The sequence below is a fragment of the Telmatherina bonti genome (genome assembly GCF_933228915.1).
Source record: "Telmatherina bonti genome assembly, chromosome: 22".
Classification (NCBI taxonomy): Eukaryota; Metazoa; Chordata; class Actinopteri; order Atheriniformes; family Telmatherinidae; genus Telmatherina; species Telmatherina bonti.
The window spans coordinates 13,998,533-14,012,467 of record NC_136631.1 but is presented as its reverse complement, the minus strand read 5'-3'; the positions used below and the strand labels follow the sequence as shown (position 1 = coordinate 14,012,467).

At 42.8% G+C, this 13,935-nt stretch overlaps 1 protein-coding gene across 1 annotated transcript in view; it reads right to left on the bottom strand.

The window, feature by feature from the left end:
- Positions 1-272: 272 nt before the first annotated feature.
- LOC306772661 (AT-rich interactive domain-containing protein 1B-like) overlaps positions 273-13,935 on the bottom strand; it is a gene marked incomplete at both ends in the record, with an annotated part of 174,903 nt that continues 161,240 nt past the window's right edge. Inside the window, 11 exons of the mRNA XM_079262259.1 lie at positions 273-2,084; positions 2,268-2,398; positions 2,720-3,458; positions 3,831-3,906; positions 4,030-4,149; positions 4,260-4,392; positions 5,190-5,359; positions 6,927-7,068; positions 11,403-11,619; positions 12,741-12,956; positions 13,575-13,754. Coding sequence (XP_079118385.1) covers positions 273-2,084; positions 2,268-2,398; positions 2,720-3,458; positions 3,831-3,906; positions 4,030-4,149; positions 4,260-4,392; positions 5,190-5,359; positions 6,927-7,068; positions 11,403-11,619; positions 12,741-12,956; positions 13,575-13,754 — 3,936 coding nt within the window. The remainder of the gene's footprint in view (positions 2,085-2,267; positions 2,399-2,719; positions 3,459-3,830; positions 3,907-4,029; positions 4,150-4,259; positions 4,393-5,189; positions 5,360-6,926; positions 7,069-11,402; positions 11,620-12,740; positions 12,957-13,574; positions 13,755-13,935) is intronic.

Sequence of the window (13,935 nt, the reverse complement as noted above, 5' to 3'; positions counted from 1 at the left end):
AAACGTAAACAAACAAGAACGAAAATGAACAAAATATCAAACAAAACAAACCAACACCAGCAGGTATTAAATAGTTATAATAAAATGAGCTCTCAAATCCAAAACCCACTTTTTTTTCTTACAGGGTCTGGACGCTATACATATATAGATATTTTTGTTTACGTTGATATTCCTTTTAAAAAAAACATTTTCTGCCATTTTGATAAATAAAAATAGAAAAAAAGCACAGAGATATCTCAGTGTGTGCTGTGTCAGTCCTGCCTCTCCTCCTGTCATAATTTCCCTAAGTGAAACAGAACTTGGCAAATAATGGCAACAACTCCTGCGTTGAGCACCGAGGATATGGAGATGTCTAACAATCTGCTTTCATACAGTACAAATTCTCTCTTGTTCTCCTCCACTTTAGCCATTGCCAGAAGGGCTTTAGCTGCTCTGCACATCATATTTATACTTGGTGGGTCCATAGGAGGGTGTCCCATATGCAGCAAGCTGTGAGGGTTCTGCTGGTACTGTGCCATGGTGACGCCATCTTCTAAGAAGCCTACCAAATTAGCAACGCTGCCCTTCTGCATTGCGATGGCTCGTGCTGCTGTTGGGTCTCCCTGGGCCAAGTGGGAGAGAACAGCCACTGCCATCTCTCTGTACACCTGCGCCTTCCTCTGACCTACGTACCGTACCAAGACCGAGAAGAGTTTCTCTTGCCTGCTGAAAGGCGGTGTGGCCAGCAGGAGGTCTACATTGCCATCATGGATGCTCAGCTTGCAAAGGCACTCCAGCACCAACCTCTGGGGAGAGAGTTGGGAGTACGGTGCTGCTGACGGGAAGGGGTCCTGGGCCTCAGCTGCTGGGCAAACCATCCAGTGGAGAAGGCCATCCAAGATGGGGAGGCAGATAGTGTCTGGGTAGGTGGAGAGATCCAACTGGCCTGCAATGTTAGCCAGCGTAACCATGGCATTCTCCCTAAGCAGACTCAGACACTCCCACCACCATTCTTCTTTACTATTCGACAGACCCCTCTCTTGCTTTTCATCTCTCTGGTAGCTCCGAGCCGACCTGTCCCGCTCTGGGTGCATGTGGTGCAACAGGAGCAGCCGGCTCAGTAAAAGAACCAGAGCAGGGTGGCGTGACATATCCAAGTCATTCCCGGGGATAAATGACAGACTGCGGACGATGTTGGAGACACAAAGGCATCGCTTGGACAGTGACTCCTGCCAGGCTGAGTTGGTGCACAGCGGAGCCTCATCCAGGCAGCGGGGCTCGTCCTCCAGCAGGGTGATATGATCCTTCTCTCCGTCTGGATGCACTCTGAAGGGGTAAGACGGCAGGGAGCGTGCAGGGTGTGCATAAGAGAGGGCGTCAACCCTCGCACACAAAACATCATCAATAGTAGCAGTGATATGTTTCAGAGGTTGTTTATTTTCATTGTCTGTTGTCTTTTCCTGTTTGTACTCATTGATTTTCTTTTCATTTGCCCCGGCAGGTGGTTCGCTCCGTGGTTCAAAGTGCGTCTGAATGTGTGCAGTGGAGTCACCTCCACCTGCCTGCCAGTGCAGCAGCCCGCTGGTAAACTCAGTGAGGTAACCTAAGTGCTCAGTCATGTCTTCGATGAGGTCTTCCTTGTGCACAATCTTGATGGGGAGTCTATCGTATTTGCTGGCTTGTTTTGGTTTCGGTTCCAACTCTGCACGAGGCTGATCTATATTTTCCTTTTTACTTATTTCCGTCTCTTTCTCTTCTTCATTTCCAGCTTTTTCTTCTTCATTTTTCTCCTCCTTCTTTATGTTCTTCCCTGAATCCTCCATCTTGCCATGCTTCTCACCTGAGTCTGCAGTGACAGGTGGAGCTTCCTCCTCAGTGCCTCCTGTTTGCTCCATCTGCATCTGTGCTGCAGGAGCAGACTCGGGTCCAGGTAGGGCAGTAGAGTGCGTTTCCAGCTCAACGGTAGGCCCTTCTTTCTCAGCAGAATCAGGATTTGGAAGGCTTTTCTGAGCTATAGTGCCAACCTCAAATTCTTCCAGGATGCCAAAGATTTCAATCAGGCAGCGGCGAAAATACTCCACAATGAGCTCAAGGAATCCAGGCAACTGGAGAAATAAGGTAAAAATATCATCAGCATCAACATATCAAGAAAAAAACATTTGTTGTCAAGGACTCTGAAATGTTGAATATAGCAGTGTAAAAAATACCAATGGCATAGCTGTCTTTAGAGGTAGGTTTTGTGTGGTTTAATGGAATCTATTGAATAAAGCTCTCAGATTAGTATTTACCTGGGAGAGGTTGAAGGAGGCCACAGTGCTGTCGTCATACAGCAGGATGTTGATGGTGTCTAAAGCCCATGTGCTCTCTGCCAACAGGCCAGACTTCAGAGACATCATCACACGCCAGGCCTCAGGCATTCCTGGGGATAAAACAGTGGAATGTTCAGTGAGAAAAGAAAGGATGATCAGATAAAACCCTCAAAGGAACACTGACTTTACAGATCATCCTTTAATAAAATTAATCTCACATAGCTGAAAATGTTTTGCTCACATTTAGCTTGTTCTACAAAGATATTAGGATATTTAACAGAACTCAATGTTTGATTTCTGAATAACGATTTTTTTAAAAGATAACCTTCAAAGCAAAACACACCACTAGAAATGAGCTGTTTTTTAGTGCATTGCCTCGTTTCTTAATTTGTTTTTACACATAACTAATGACACAGTCAGTTCTGTCTTACCGCTGTCCTTGGATGTGAGCTTGCGCCGAGGCTTTAGAACTGGCATGGTGGCCTCCACCGACCCTGGTGGGTAATTGAGGTCTCTCCTCAGGTTAGGAGGAAACTGTCCAATAGGTCCAGTGCCATGTGAGCCCATCATAGCTAACCCAGGCTTAGGCATCTTCATTGGTGACATGAATGGTGCTTTGCTGGGTGACATTCGAGAGTCCATGGAGCGCTGGAAGGCCCCTGGGCTGGGTGCTCGGGGCAGATGGTTGGCCATTGATGGGGAGTTGGAATACGATGATGGTTGGCGTGAAGACAAAGGGGTCATTCCACCTGTTGATGACATATAGGGAGACTGGCGGTGCCACTGGTCCTGCCCGGGCCGACCGTCCATGTCGTCTCTACAAATGGAGCCATATGGCGGCATTTGTGACGGTGGTCCCTGTCTGTTGGGGTAGGAGTAGCCGAGATCTGTTCTTGAAGGCCACATGTTGGGCCCATCAGCAGTGTGATTAGGAGTGGGACCCCCACCCATCATATTGTGATGGCTTTGACCAGAAGGGGCCATGCGGTCACGGTGGTAGGAGTAGGGAAACTGTCCCTGGATTGGTCTGTGTTCAGGGCCAGAGTACCCACCTCCATAGTGGTTATACATGTCTGGCTGCTGGTTGGGGTACTGCATGCCATACATATCATTCTCATGCCTTTTGGGTGGGGGGCCATACATCCCATCCATTGGCCGTTTATAGCCCTGCTGAAGCAAAACATTGTCATTACCATTATACTGATCAGGAAATAACTTAATCCACACAACACCTGCCCAGCAGTTAAATTAATAATAAACAGGACATTTACAGACTAGACTTTAGATTTTATTGATGCAGAACTGTTAAAGTGACAACAAAACATATAAGCATCATATATAATACTCAGTTTTTCACAGATTAAAAATGAATAATAAATTATCTTTGGGCTAAACTTGACATTTCCAAAAAGTACATCTTGCTACAAATTATTATAACATGTTCCTACAAGTCAAATATTAAATTTCCAAAAGCACTTTAATTATTTCCATCTTTAAATCGAGGTTAACAGCACCTCTTATAAAGAGAAAGGTTGTTCTCACCTGTTGCTGTGGGTACATCCCTGATGGATGCATCCCATACGGCATGCTGGGATATTGCTGACTGTAGCCATCATGTCTGAAGTAGCACAAAAACAGCGGGAAAAAAAATCATTATCATTATCTGATAAACAGTCAGCAGATCCTCACCAAGACTAATCATTTTCTGCAAACACAGACATGCATACATGAGAGCACTGACCTCTGCTGCGAAGGATATCTGCTGGTAGAGTACATGCTGCCTTCACTGTTGGAAGGTGCCATATTGTTCTGACTCCCAGGTGGACCCACGGTCCCCTCCATCCCCATCATATGATCCGGTCTAAAGATTAAACTATATTTACTCACATGACTTACTCAATACAAGCATGGGTCAGTATTTAGGAGTAATAGATTACTCCAGGTTAATCTCCTTTCTGGGTGTTGTCTCACCTCCGATCATAACCTGGCCCGTATGGGTACTGTGACCTTTGACCCATGCTCAGGGCTGACGGGGGTCGACCATACACGTCCTGCATGCTACCACTGGGCATCTGACTTGGGATATAGGGATCAGCACCTGCCACTGTGGAAAAACAAAGTAAAGAAGCTGAAAGAATTACCTGGTAAAACAGTAAGGAAGAAATGAAAAAAAAGCTGATTTCATTGCATGAACTGCATCTCTGACGACCAGCAGGTGGCAGCATTCCTCTGCGAATATTCAGCACACTGCGATTCGACCTATTGTTCTGAGGCTGCAAGTGTTGTTATGCAGCAACCATCCACCATATTATTCATTCAGACTCCATTCCTTTAAGCCTTCAGAGGAACCGCCGTTCTTTCTAAAACCACTGTTTGTTCTGAAAACTAAACCACACGACTGGGTCCAAACAGGTGCGTGCGTCTCAGCGGGGGTGGAAATGATGAAAGACTGAAAACAAGGAGGATGAAAAGCATGAGTGAAGTAAGGATGAGACAAAGGCTAAGCTACGAGAAGATGAGATGAGCTGGTGTGTTTTCCATAAAGGAATGCGTGGTGTAACAAACAGTTCTCATAGCCTTTCATACTTCTGGAAGTCTGTTTTGAACTGAGGCGACTTGGTGACCCGACGATGAGTTAGACCAATGAGACAGATGACAGAACAATGGCTTAGGGACATGAGTTGTTTTTGAGAAGGAGCCATCCAAGTTTCACAAAGTTTAAGGATGAAGTGTAAAGATTTAAACATCGTTTTGTGTAAGTTTGACTACAATGCAACAGATGATTCAAACAGACTTTCTTATTTCTGTGCCCAAAAACAAACAAAAATATCCTGAAAACACAAAAATGTTTTCGCCTCAAATGTTTTTATGAGAGAATGCGACAGCATGCGCCTCACTCACTCTTCCTCATCCCGGCAAATGGGTCCTTGGTGTCGTACTGCATCCTCATCATCATGTCAGGCATGCTAAGGCCCTGCTGGTAGGGAGCTGAGGGGGGCAGGGGGGTAGCCCGCTTCTGAAAGGCCGGGTCGCTCACCTCCGAGAAGGGGTCCTGTATGCTCACGCTGCTCCTGGACAAAAGGAGGAAAGAGGAGGAGGGTAATGTGCACATCATGGACTGAACACCCCATAAGACTGAAGGGATTTATTTTTTAAATACAAAACTGGCATATTTTGAAAAATATTCAGTTTAATTTTGTAATAATAAAAGAGAAACAGCTGTTTTCTGTAGCGCTCTCTTCTATTGCAGATTCTCTCAAAGCAGCAACATTGTAAGAGCCTTGTATTGGAAAAATATTAATTTAAATATTTCAGCTGGCAACAGAAGTTTAACCTTAACTTGTCATTCCTTAAACAACAAAGAGAAGGTAAATGACAGGTACTGTGACTAAGTAGGTGTGTAGCCTTCAGTAAACCACTTATCAGAGAGGCTTATTGAAAAAATAAATAGAGCTACTTCTATTTGCAAGAGAGCATAAAAACTGGACTTTAAAGCAAATAAAGAAGCTCATGTTGTCTGACGAGTGCAACTTTACTCTTATGCAAGAATCAGAAGGGAGAAGAGATGTCCAAAACCTGTGAGGACAGGGTCATAATTTCGTTCGTAACTCCTAAACTAGATGAATACCTGAATGAATGAAATAATCAAGTTTTTTCATCAATAGATATTACATTCCTTTGATAGTTTGAACATTTTCACTGATGACAATCTAATTGTGAGAAAGTGGTTTGGGAAGCACGAGACATATTTTTACACATGGATCCTCTAACAGTACGACAAAAACCTGGACCAAGTTTAAATTGTTCAAAACTACTGTTGTCTATACAATACAAGCTCTCGCTGAGAAAAAAATGCAACTCAAGATACACGTTTGTATGTTAGCATGTTAGCAACTGAATGCCTTAATCAAAGATAAATCAGGGCCAGTAAAATATGAGTGTGATTTTATTTTAGTCAGTGTGTGTGTGGAATATATATATATATATATATATATATATATATATATATATATATATATATATATATATGTATATATGTATATATTTGTAAATAAACAAGTTGTCTTATATCTGCAAATTCCAATGTCATTGTACTTACATATTTATTCATTTTTCACACGCTTTTGAACATTTTTTCTTTTAAAAAAATGTATCTTTAAATTGTGTGAACTAAAAGAACAAAGCAGAATAATGTATAAATACTTCCAATGCCGAACTGAGCTTCAATAAACAAACAACAGTGTTTCACTCCAAATATGGCATTTCTGTTGTTAAACAACACTTGTTAGACATGAATATTACTTCTCACATTTTATGACAGAGAAAGCAAACAAAGGGCTTTGACTCCCCCTGCCAGGCTCTGCAAACACAGCTGCCATGGTTTATAATTAAAATTAGCAAAGATGAAGGCGGGAGACTCGAAACGAACAGAAAATCTCACATTTCTGAACCACCTAAACGCAGAGGTCCAAACACAAAGATTTTAGACTCTGTTAAGTTCTGCTAAACTAAACTTAAGTTGTATTGTTTAGATGCAATGATGATTATGTATGTTTATTAATAGATGATGTTAGATAATATCATGCAAAAAGACATCTAACAGGAATGCATTCAGAATCAGTGGGGTCTGTGGGGTACCTGTTGGGAGGTAGTGGTGTGACCTGACCCAGCGGGGTGGTGGCAGGTGTGGGAGGCTTCAGGTCGCCTGGTGCCTCCGCTGTAGAGCTGCTGCCAGACGACTGGGGCGTCTGTGGGCCTTGCAGGGAGCCGCCTGAATTAGCTGGGACAGAGAAAAGAAGTGTTTTCCTGCTAAATCTGGATGATTCACTGACTTTTTTTTTTTTGCTAAAAACGTAACACACTCAGACCGTGGGGCTCCCCCATGTCCTCTGCTGTGATGTTGAAGCTGGTTTGAGTTAGGGCGGCCAAAGAGGGATTTTGCCGCAGCAAGGTGCTGTATTAGGGAGATAACTTTGGGCTTAAGTCCAAAGCACTCACAGTGATGCCTGACATGGAAACTGAGCCCAAGCAAACACGACACACAAGGGTAGAGAAGATGGAAACGGAGGGACTGTTGAAGATGGGCCAGCGGAGGAAGAGAAGGCACAAGAAGAGGACACAGTAGGGAGTGGGGAAGGATTTTTCTCAGAGGAAATTGCCCACTCAGGCTTTAGCGGCAGAACAGTGCTTAATTTGGAATCTGTTTGAAGATGATTAAGCCGGCTTCTTCTTCTTTTTTTTTTTTTTCTTTTCTTGGTGTGCCATGGACTTGATGAGGAGTTCATGTAGAGGGCTAAGCTTGGGGGCACAGATATAAGAAAATGTAATGTGTGTATCCACAAAATCAAAATATGCACGAGCCAATACTTCAGAAAACATCTCCTGGAAGTGAGAGAAAAGCTCGAGAAGCTTGTGCTGTGAAAAGCCTTCTGGAAAAGGAAAAAAAAAAAAAAAAAAAGAATAAATCCCTTCACACTGAGATTCAAACCGGGGTTAAAACCGGGTTAGTGTGCTCTTTTGTTATGACACCACATTTCTGTGAATTTCTCCGTTCAGATGACTAGGGAATTATAAGAGTGCTGAGCTACGAGAGCCCCGCACACAAAGAACCCCCAGCCAGATAAAGCCAAGGGATACGAATTCCCAGAATGAATGGAAAATGTGGACTGTTCCAGCTAAAAGATGACAAAGACAGAAAGGGAATATGAAAGTATCCTAATGAGCATTTAGCTAAGAAGCCTTTCTTTCTGGAAGAGCCTCAGTGGCCTCTCCTTACACCACACATTTCCTCAGAAAAAAGCCCCCGTAAGACTTAAGCTTTTAAAAATTCATGCTAATTCTGAATTATTCAATGATAGCCCCTGCCTTTACATCACAGCAGACACAGAGAGAGAGAGAGAGAGAGAGAGAGAGAGAGAGAGAGAGAGAGAGAGAGAGAGAGAGAGACAGACAGACAGACAGACAGGAGTAGACGATGTCCCATGATGATGAGCCGAGGTAGGAGAGAGGGTGAAGACGGGTCAGTGAGCATTGGGGATTTTTCTCTTCCTGGTATCTCCCAGCGTCAAACCAAATGAATATGCACACACATACACACAGAGAAGTACAAACAATGAAGGGGTTAGCCAAGGTTAAGAGGTTTGCTTTCCTTCAAGAGCAGGCGGGCAGTCAGACAGGTCTGTAATCCAGAGGAATGGGGGGTATGGAGGTGGAGGGGAGCAGGAGAGGAGTGTGAACTTAAGTGCCCTCTGCTCCACTTTTAGAAGGAGAAAAAAAATACTGAGGAAGGGAAAAAGTGTGTGCGAGCTGACGTTTGATGTGTGTGCGCACGAGAGCCTGCATGTGTGTCAGCGGGTGACATAATCCGGAGGGGTGGGTAGTTGTTAAAGGAGGGAGAAAAAAAAAAAAGAAAAAAAAAGCCAGTCAGCTAGGCTGGTTTTGTGAATGAAAGGTGATGGCGAGGTCGAGTTTGTTTACGTTCTACATTCCAGTCCTCATTAATCACTCTGCACTCCCCACCACCAGCACCGCACAAACACACTCCCCTCTCCTCACCCCACCCCCCCAACCAGCCCCGCTGGACAGGCTCCCTCAGCGACATCACTGGGCTGTCAGTCTATATATAGGCTGGCAGGGTGTCAGGAGGGCAGCTTGTGGAGATCAACAGAGAGGTACACAAAGCAAACGGAGCAGATCTTTTTATCACGCTTGTGAACTTTTTCTTTTCATAACTACATTTTCTCCAAAGGTTTCAGAGTTGGGATGTGTGGGTACAGCAACTAAGTAAAACCTTCCAAAAGTGTTCTTAAAAAATAATTATGTATGTTGTTATTAATATTGCATAGATGTTGCATGTTGGAGATAGTGGATTTACAATTCTGTCAACTATCAGAGAAGTTTTCAGCCAATCAGAGTGAAGCTGCGCTGCTGATCCATGCAACCAAAGGAGAGCCACCTCAGCACCTGACCTGTCTGAGTGCATCTGCCTTGAGGCCTCTTGTGAGGTTTTAATGTCATGTGACTTGGGGATATTCAGTAGCACGAGTCATGCAGGATTCAGACAGACGTGACATTTAACACTTGACAGTGGGTGGTCCTGATGCTTGGGATAGAGAATGCGAATGTGCGTCATGCCATGTTGCAAGCTATAAGGAGCGCTCTCTCGTGTCCTTTGTTTGGGACTGTCGTTGCATAGTTAGGTAACAATGGAAGTTATGTGTTGGTTTGTCTGTCTGTCTGTCCATAGCAACATAAGGGAGCAAGAGAGAATACAATATGGCTTGTAAGAAAACTTCAACTTTGCAATCGCTGTTGTTGCAACAATCAGTAGCAAAATCAGACACACGGTCATTCGGGCAATTCAAGCAGCTTGGAATAGCTTAACCACTAGAAACTACACCAGCAAAGTTAAACAAGACACAGAATATAATTTGGCAATGCAAGCGGTCATCCTATTCAAAGTGAAAGCTAAGCACGACTACTGACACCTGAACGGTGTGTGACCTACGTCTAAAGTTGACCAAAATTAAAACCACAGCGCATTGGCCAAAGACCACAAACTGTATGAAGCTACAAAAAGCACCTGAAGAGCGCAGCAGCATTTAGTGACTGGCAGCCGAGCAAAGCAATGGGGAGCATAAAAAATGGGAGACCCAAACCTTTTACAGTTTTTTTTTTTGGGGGGGGGGGGTTTAAACAGGGAAAAGACCTGCTTTTGTTTCTACAAACTAAAGTCAAAATGTCTGTCTATAACCTGTGAATATTGTTTAAAACACATGGTTAACAACACTTAGAAGCACTGGAAAGATGACATCCAGCTGCAAGGTTGGAGGCATAATTTACAGCTCTGCCATGGAGTATAATGGTGCCCTGCACAAGGGAACGCTACTGAATGAAGGAAAAAAAAAGTAAACAAAACACAGTTTGTATAAAGTCAAGTCATAATAAGTTCAGCTTTTAGCATCCAACAAAGTTCAAACTCAGATGTGTTTTCAGTTTGCTCCGACTGTGCAAAATTGCATTCGAATTCAAGCTATGGCATCATTTAGATGTGTTTTTGCTGCTTATTTAGAACACACTGCTTCCACAAAGTGTTGCAGCTTAAAAATGAGCTTCAGCTGCAGATCCAAAAGTCAACTCAGACATAAAAAGTGACCTTTCCAACTTTCACAATATAAACACCATCAGTGATAATGCATGCCATGGTGCCTTCGGCTGACGCTGGCAAAATCAGATTCTGTAAAATCCAGGAGTTTGAATCCACTGGAATTGATAAGAACGGGCTGAATTATGAATTGCAAAGTGCTGACAGAGAAAGAGAGATGGAACATGACTTCATTTAAATGTGTTTGTGTATGTGTCTGGGTCGTGTGCACTGTATGTTTGTGTGTGTGTGTGTGTGAGTGTGCGTGTATATGCAAATGAAGGAAGATGCTCTTTTCCGCCCTGCAGGAAAAGCAATCTGCAGTGTCTCAGGCAGGTGAAGAGCTTTGGTGTTCTATTTAAAAGTAAGGGTCACTTTTCTCATCTCCGCAGCAAATTAGAGATGCAACCTCACCTCTGTGTTTGCATCGACTCTATCGCTTCGTCACTGCGCACAGGGACACACGGTGCAAACAGGTAATACACAAACAATAGTTGCCCTTTGTGTTGTGATAGTGCAGCAAAACAATATTACTTAACCTTTTAATGTGTCATAATCAAATAAAGGCGAGTTTCAGGGTTGGAGGTACCAGGGGTGATGTACCATAATTCACCTCTATTAAACGATGAATCCCCTCATCAACACAGTCATAATTTTCACTCATATCTCTTGGGTTTCCAGTAGTGTTCATATATCCAGTGTGTAATCTTGTTTGCTACTTTTATTATTATTTTTTTTCCTTAAATGGAATAATAATATTTACTTAGTCTGGCACGTAGGAACTTGCAGATGCAACATTTTAACTAAGATTTCTGGCAGCCTTTCGGGATGCAAATGCAGCAGCTTCGTTCACAAGGAGATTTTTTACACAGCTGCAAGGATCATAGATCAAATCTAGTTTGATCAACAGCACCTGCTGTCTGGCTGCTGACAGATGGGAGTGAGTGTAGCACTCTGTTATCAGGACTTACCAGGAGAAGGAGGCTGGATCTTGACCTGCTTCTTGCCGTCTCCTCCAGCCATGCTGCTGCTGTTTCCATCTGCTGGCGGCTCCTCTCCTCTCTCCATTTTGCACTCATAGGCAAACAGATACTGGATGTACTGCTTCTTCAGCGCGCTGGCAGAGCTGCTGGATGTACCAACATTCAGGGTGGAGGACAGCTCACGCCACTTCTTGTTCTTGTTGACCTGGATAGTTTGAAAGGATTGAAAGGATGAGATCTTGAGAAACTAAGAAAATAAATGGCACGTATATATATATATGTCCTCCATGGTGCACCACAAGTGCATTGGTCATAATTTTGCAACAACACTGTGAAGCAAAACATCTGCAGAACAGAAAACTACTTGGTTTGAGGGAAGAAACAGCATCATCCCTCCCATCACGGACCCAGACAAAGCTTTTAATTATTTGTATACCATAGTGAAATGCTATCATGAAAAGCTAAAAAAAAAAAAGTTTATTAGACATATTTCTATCGAGTGAATTAAAGTGAATAATGTAGCGTGTTACCAGAGGGTGATACTACAGGCAACAATACTAGGCTTTAACTGGAGGGAAGACATAGATGTCTGGAATTTACTGGATGAACTGTGAACTAGAACACAAACCTTAAGGGGAAAAAAATAAATGAATGAGAATAAATACAGCAACATCCAAAAGAGGAAAATGGAGAAAACTTTTAATCTCTGGGAATATCTGGGATAAACTATGGTATCTGAGAAAATGCAACGTTTAAGCTTTTGCTGTGTAAATTAAATGCAAATTATGCTAATTGTGAGAATATGCTTCTACATTTGTTGTAATATTATCCCAAATAATGTTTTTTCTTTTTTTAAATGGATTAAAGTGATTTGTTTAGAAATATATTTGTAGATCTTTGCATCTTAAAGAGGAGTCACTATAGAGACACGTTTGCAGCCATGACTTTAATTAGAATGAATAAGTGTTAGATGTCCACTGCGAAATGTGCCAAAAGCATTTGGTACGGAGAGCTTTTTGTCACATGGGGCTCTCAGATGGACAAAGCTGCGCATTGTGACATTGTAGGTTGTCTTCCAAAATTAATTTTATGTATGTCTCTCTCTTGAGGACATCTTTTAACATTTACAAGCACACCATATGCCATTTCGTTAGAGTGCCCACTGCTGAAGAATACAAAACAGTCCATGCAAATCACAAGAGTGAGATGATTTTACTTTATGTGTGACTACTTTCTCCATAAATACTCCTTTAAAGTCTGTTACGTGTCTGTTGTCCTGGACGTTATTCCATCATCGCTACTTGAAGCCTGTCCCCTGTGCATTACCATGGCGAGTCCTCCTATTTCCCGAACAGCCATGTAGAGCTTCCAGAGGTCCAGGGGCTTCTTCCCCACAGCTGGAAGCTGAGAAACAGGTGTGCCTCGGTCCTCCATGAAGGTCAGGTATCGCTCTACCCAAGCTCGCCTCTCTGGCTCCGCCCCTAGCTCATACAGCCGTGTGATTCGCTCACCGCTGAGGGAGGAGGAGTTGGGATTGGCCTTCTGGTGAACATAATAAGAAGAATAAAAACGCTTTATACTTAATAAATATGTGTTTGAGTTTCTGTGACGGTCTAATTGAGATTTAATACAACATGCAAATTCCTTTTTAAAAAAAAATTATTATTAAAAACTGTGGATTATGCATACACACAATAAAATTGTTTGGATCTATAATTTACGTATGTTTACAAGCTGATTTGCTATAAAACACACTCATCCAGTTGTGATCATTAAAAATTCATTCCTTATTTACAGACTCTGAAGTGGGCCCCTTGGTTGAACGGCCAAACACAAACACTTGTGTGCAGCATTTTGGTCCAGTGTGCAGCCCGTTTTTATGTTTTCAAAGACCATTCGCAACACATTCATCTTCCTCAAGGTCAAGTTATTGGACACAGTGCAAGCCCACACAATGTTTGGCTTTGCTTCAGTTTTAAAGAGACAACTTTAAAAACCCACTTTGGATCAAGTAATTACATAATAATCCCTCGGCTCATTCACAAACAGAAATTCATTTCACTGTTTTGTTTTGCTGTTTGAGTCTAAATGTTTGCAAGTAAGAATATTAAGGAGTAATTAATATATTTGATTCAAATAAACATGTTTTCCAGTTCTTACAGGACTGGAGGGAGTCTTGAGAGGCCATGGCGGGCTGCTGATGCTGTCGCTGTCGTCTCCATGGTAGGAGGACAGGCTGGCGGGGCTGGGTGAGATGGGGGAGGGTATGGGCAGGGTGCCCCCTGGAGTGGCTGGCTGAGACACACTGCTGCTGTTACTGTTCATGTAACCATCCTGAAGCTGCAGAATGGAGATAAATGACATTCCATGGATGAATATTGTACTTTTGACCAAAGATTACTTTCAGATTTCATTAGAAGACCAACTCATAAAAGATTATGCCCTGTTAGGGATTTGTTATATGCATGTGATTGTTTTTTTTTTTTTTTTTTTTTAAGAACCAGCTGACAGTGTTGACAGA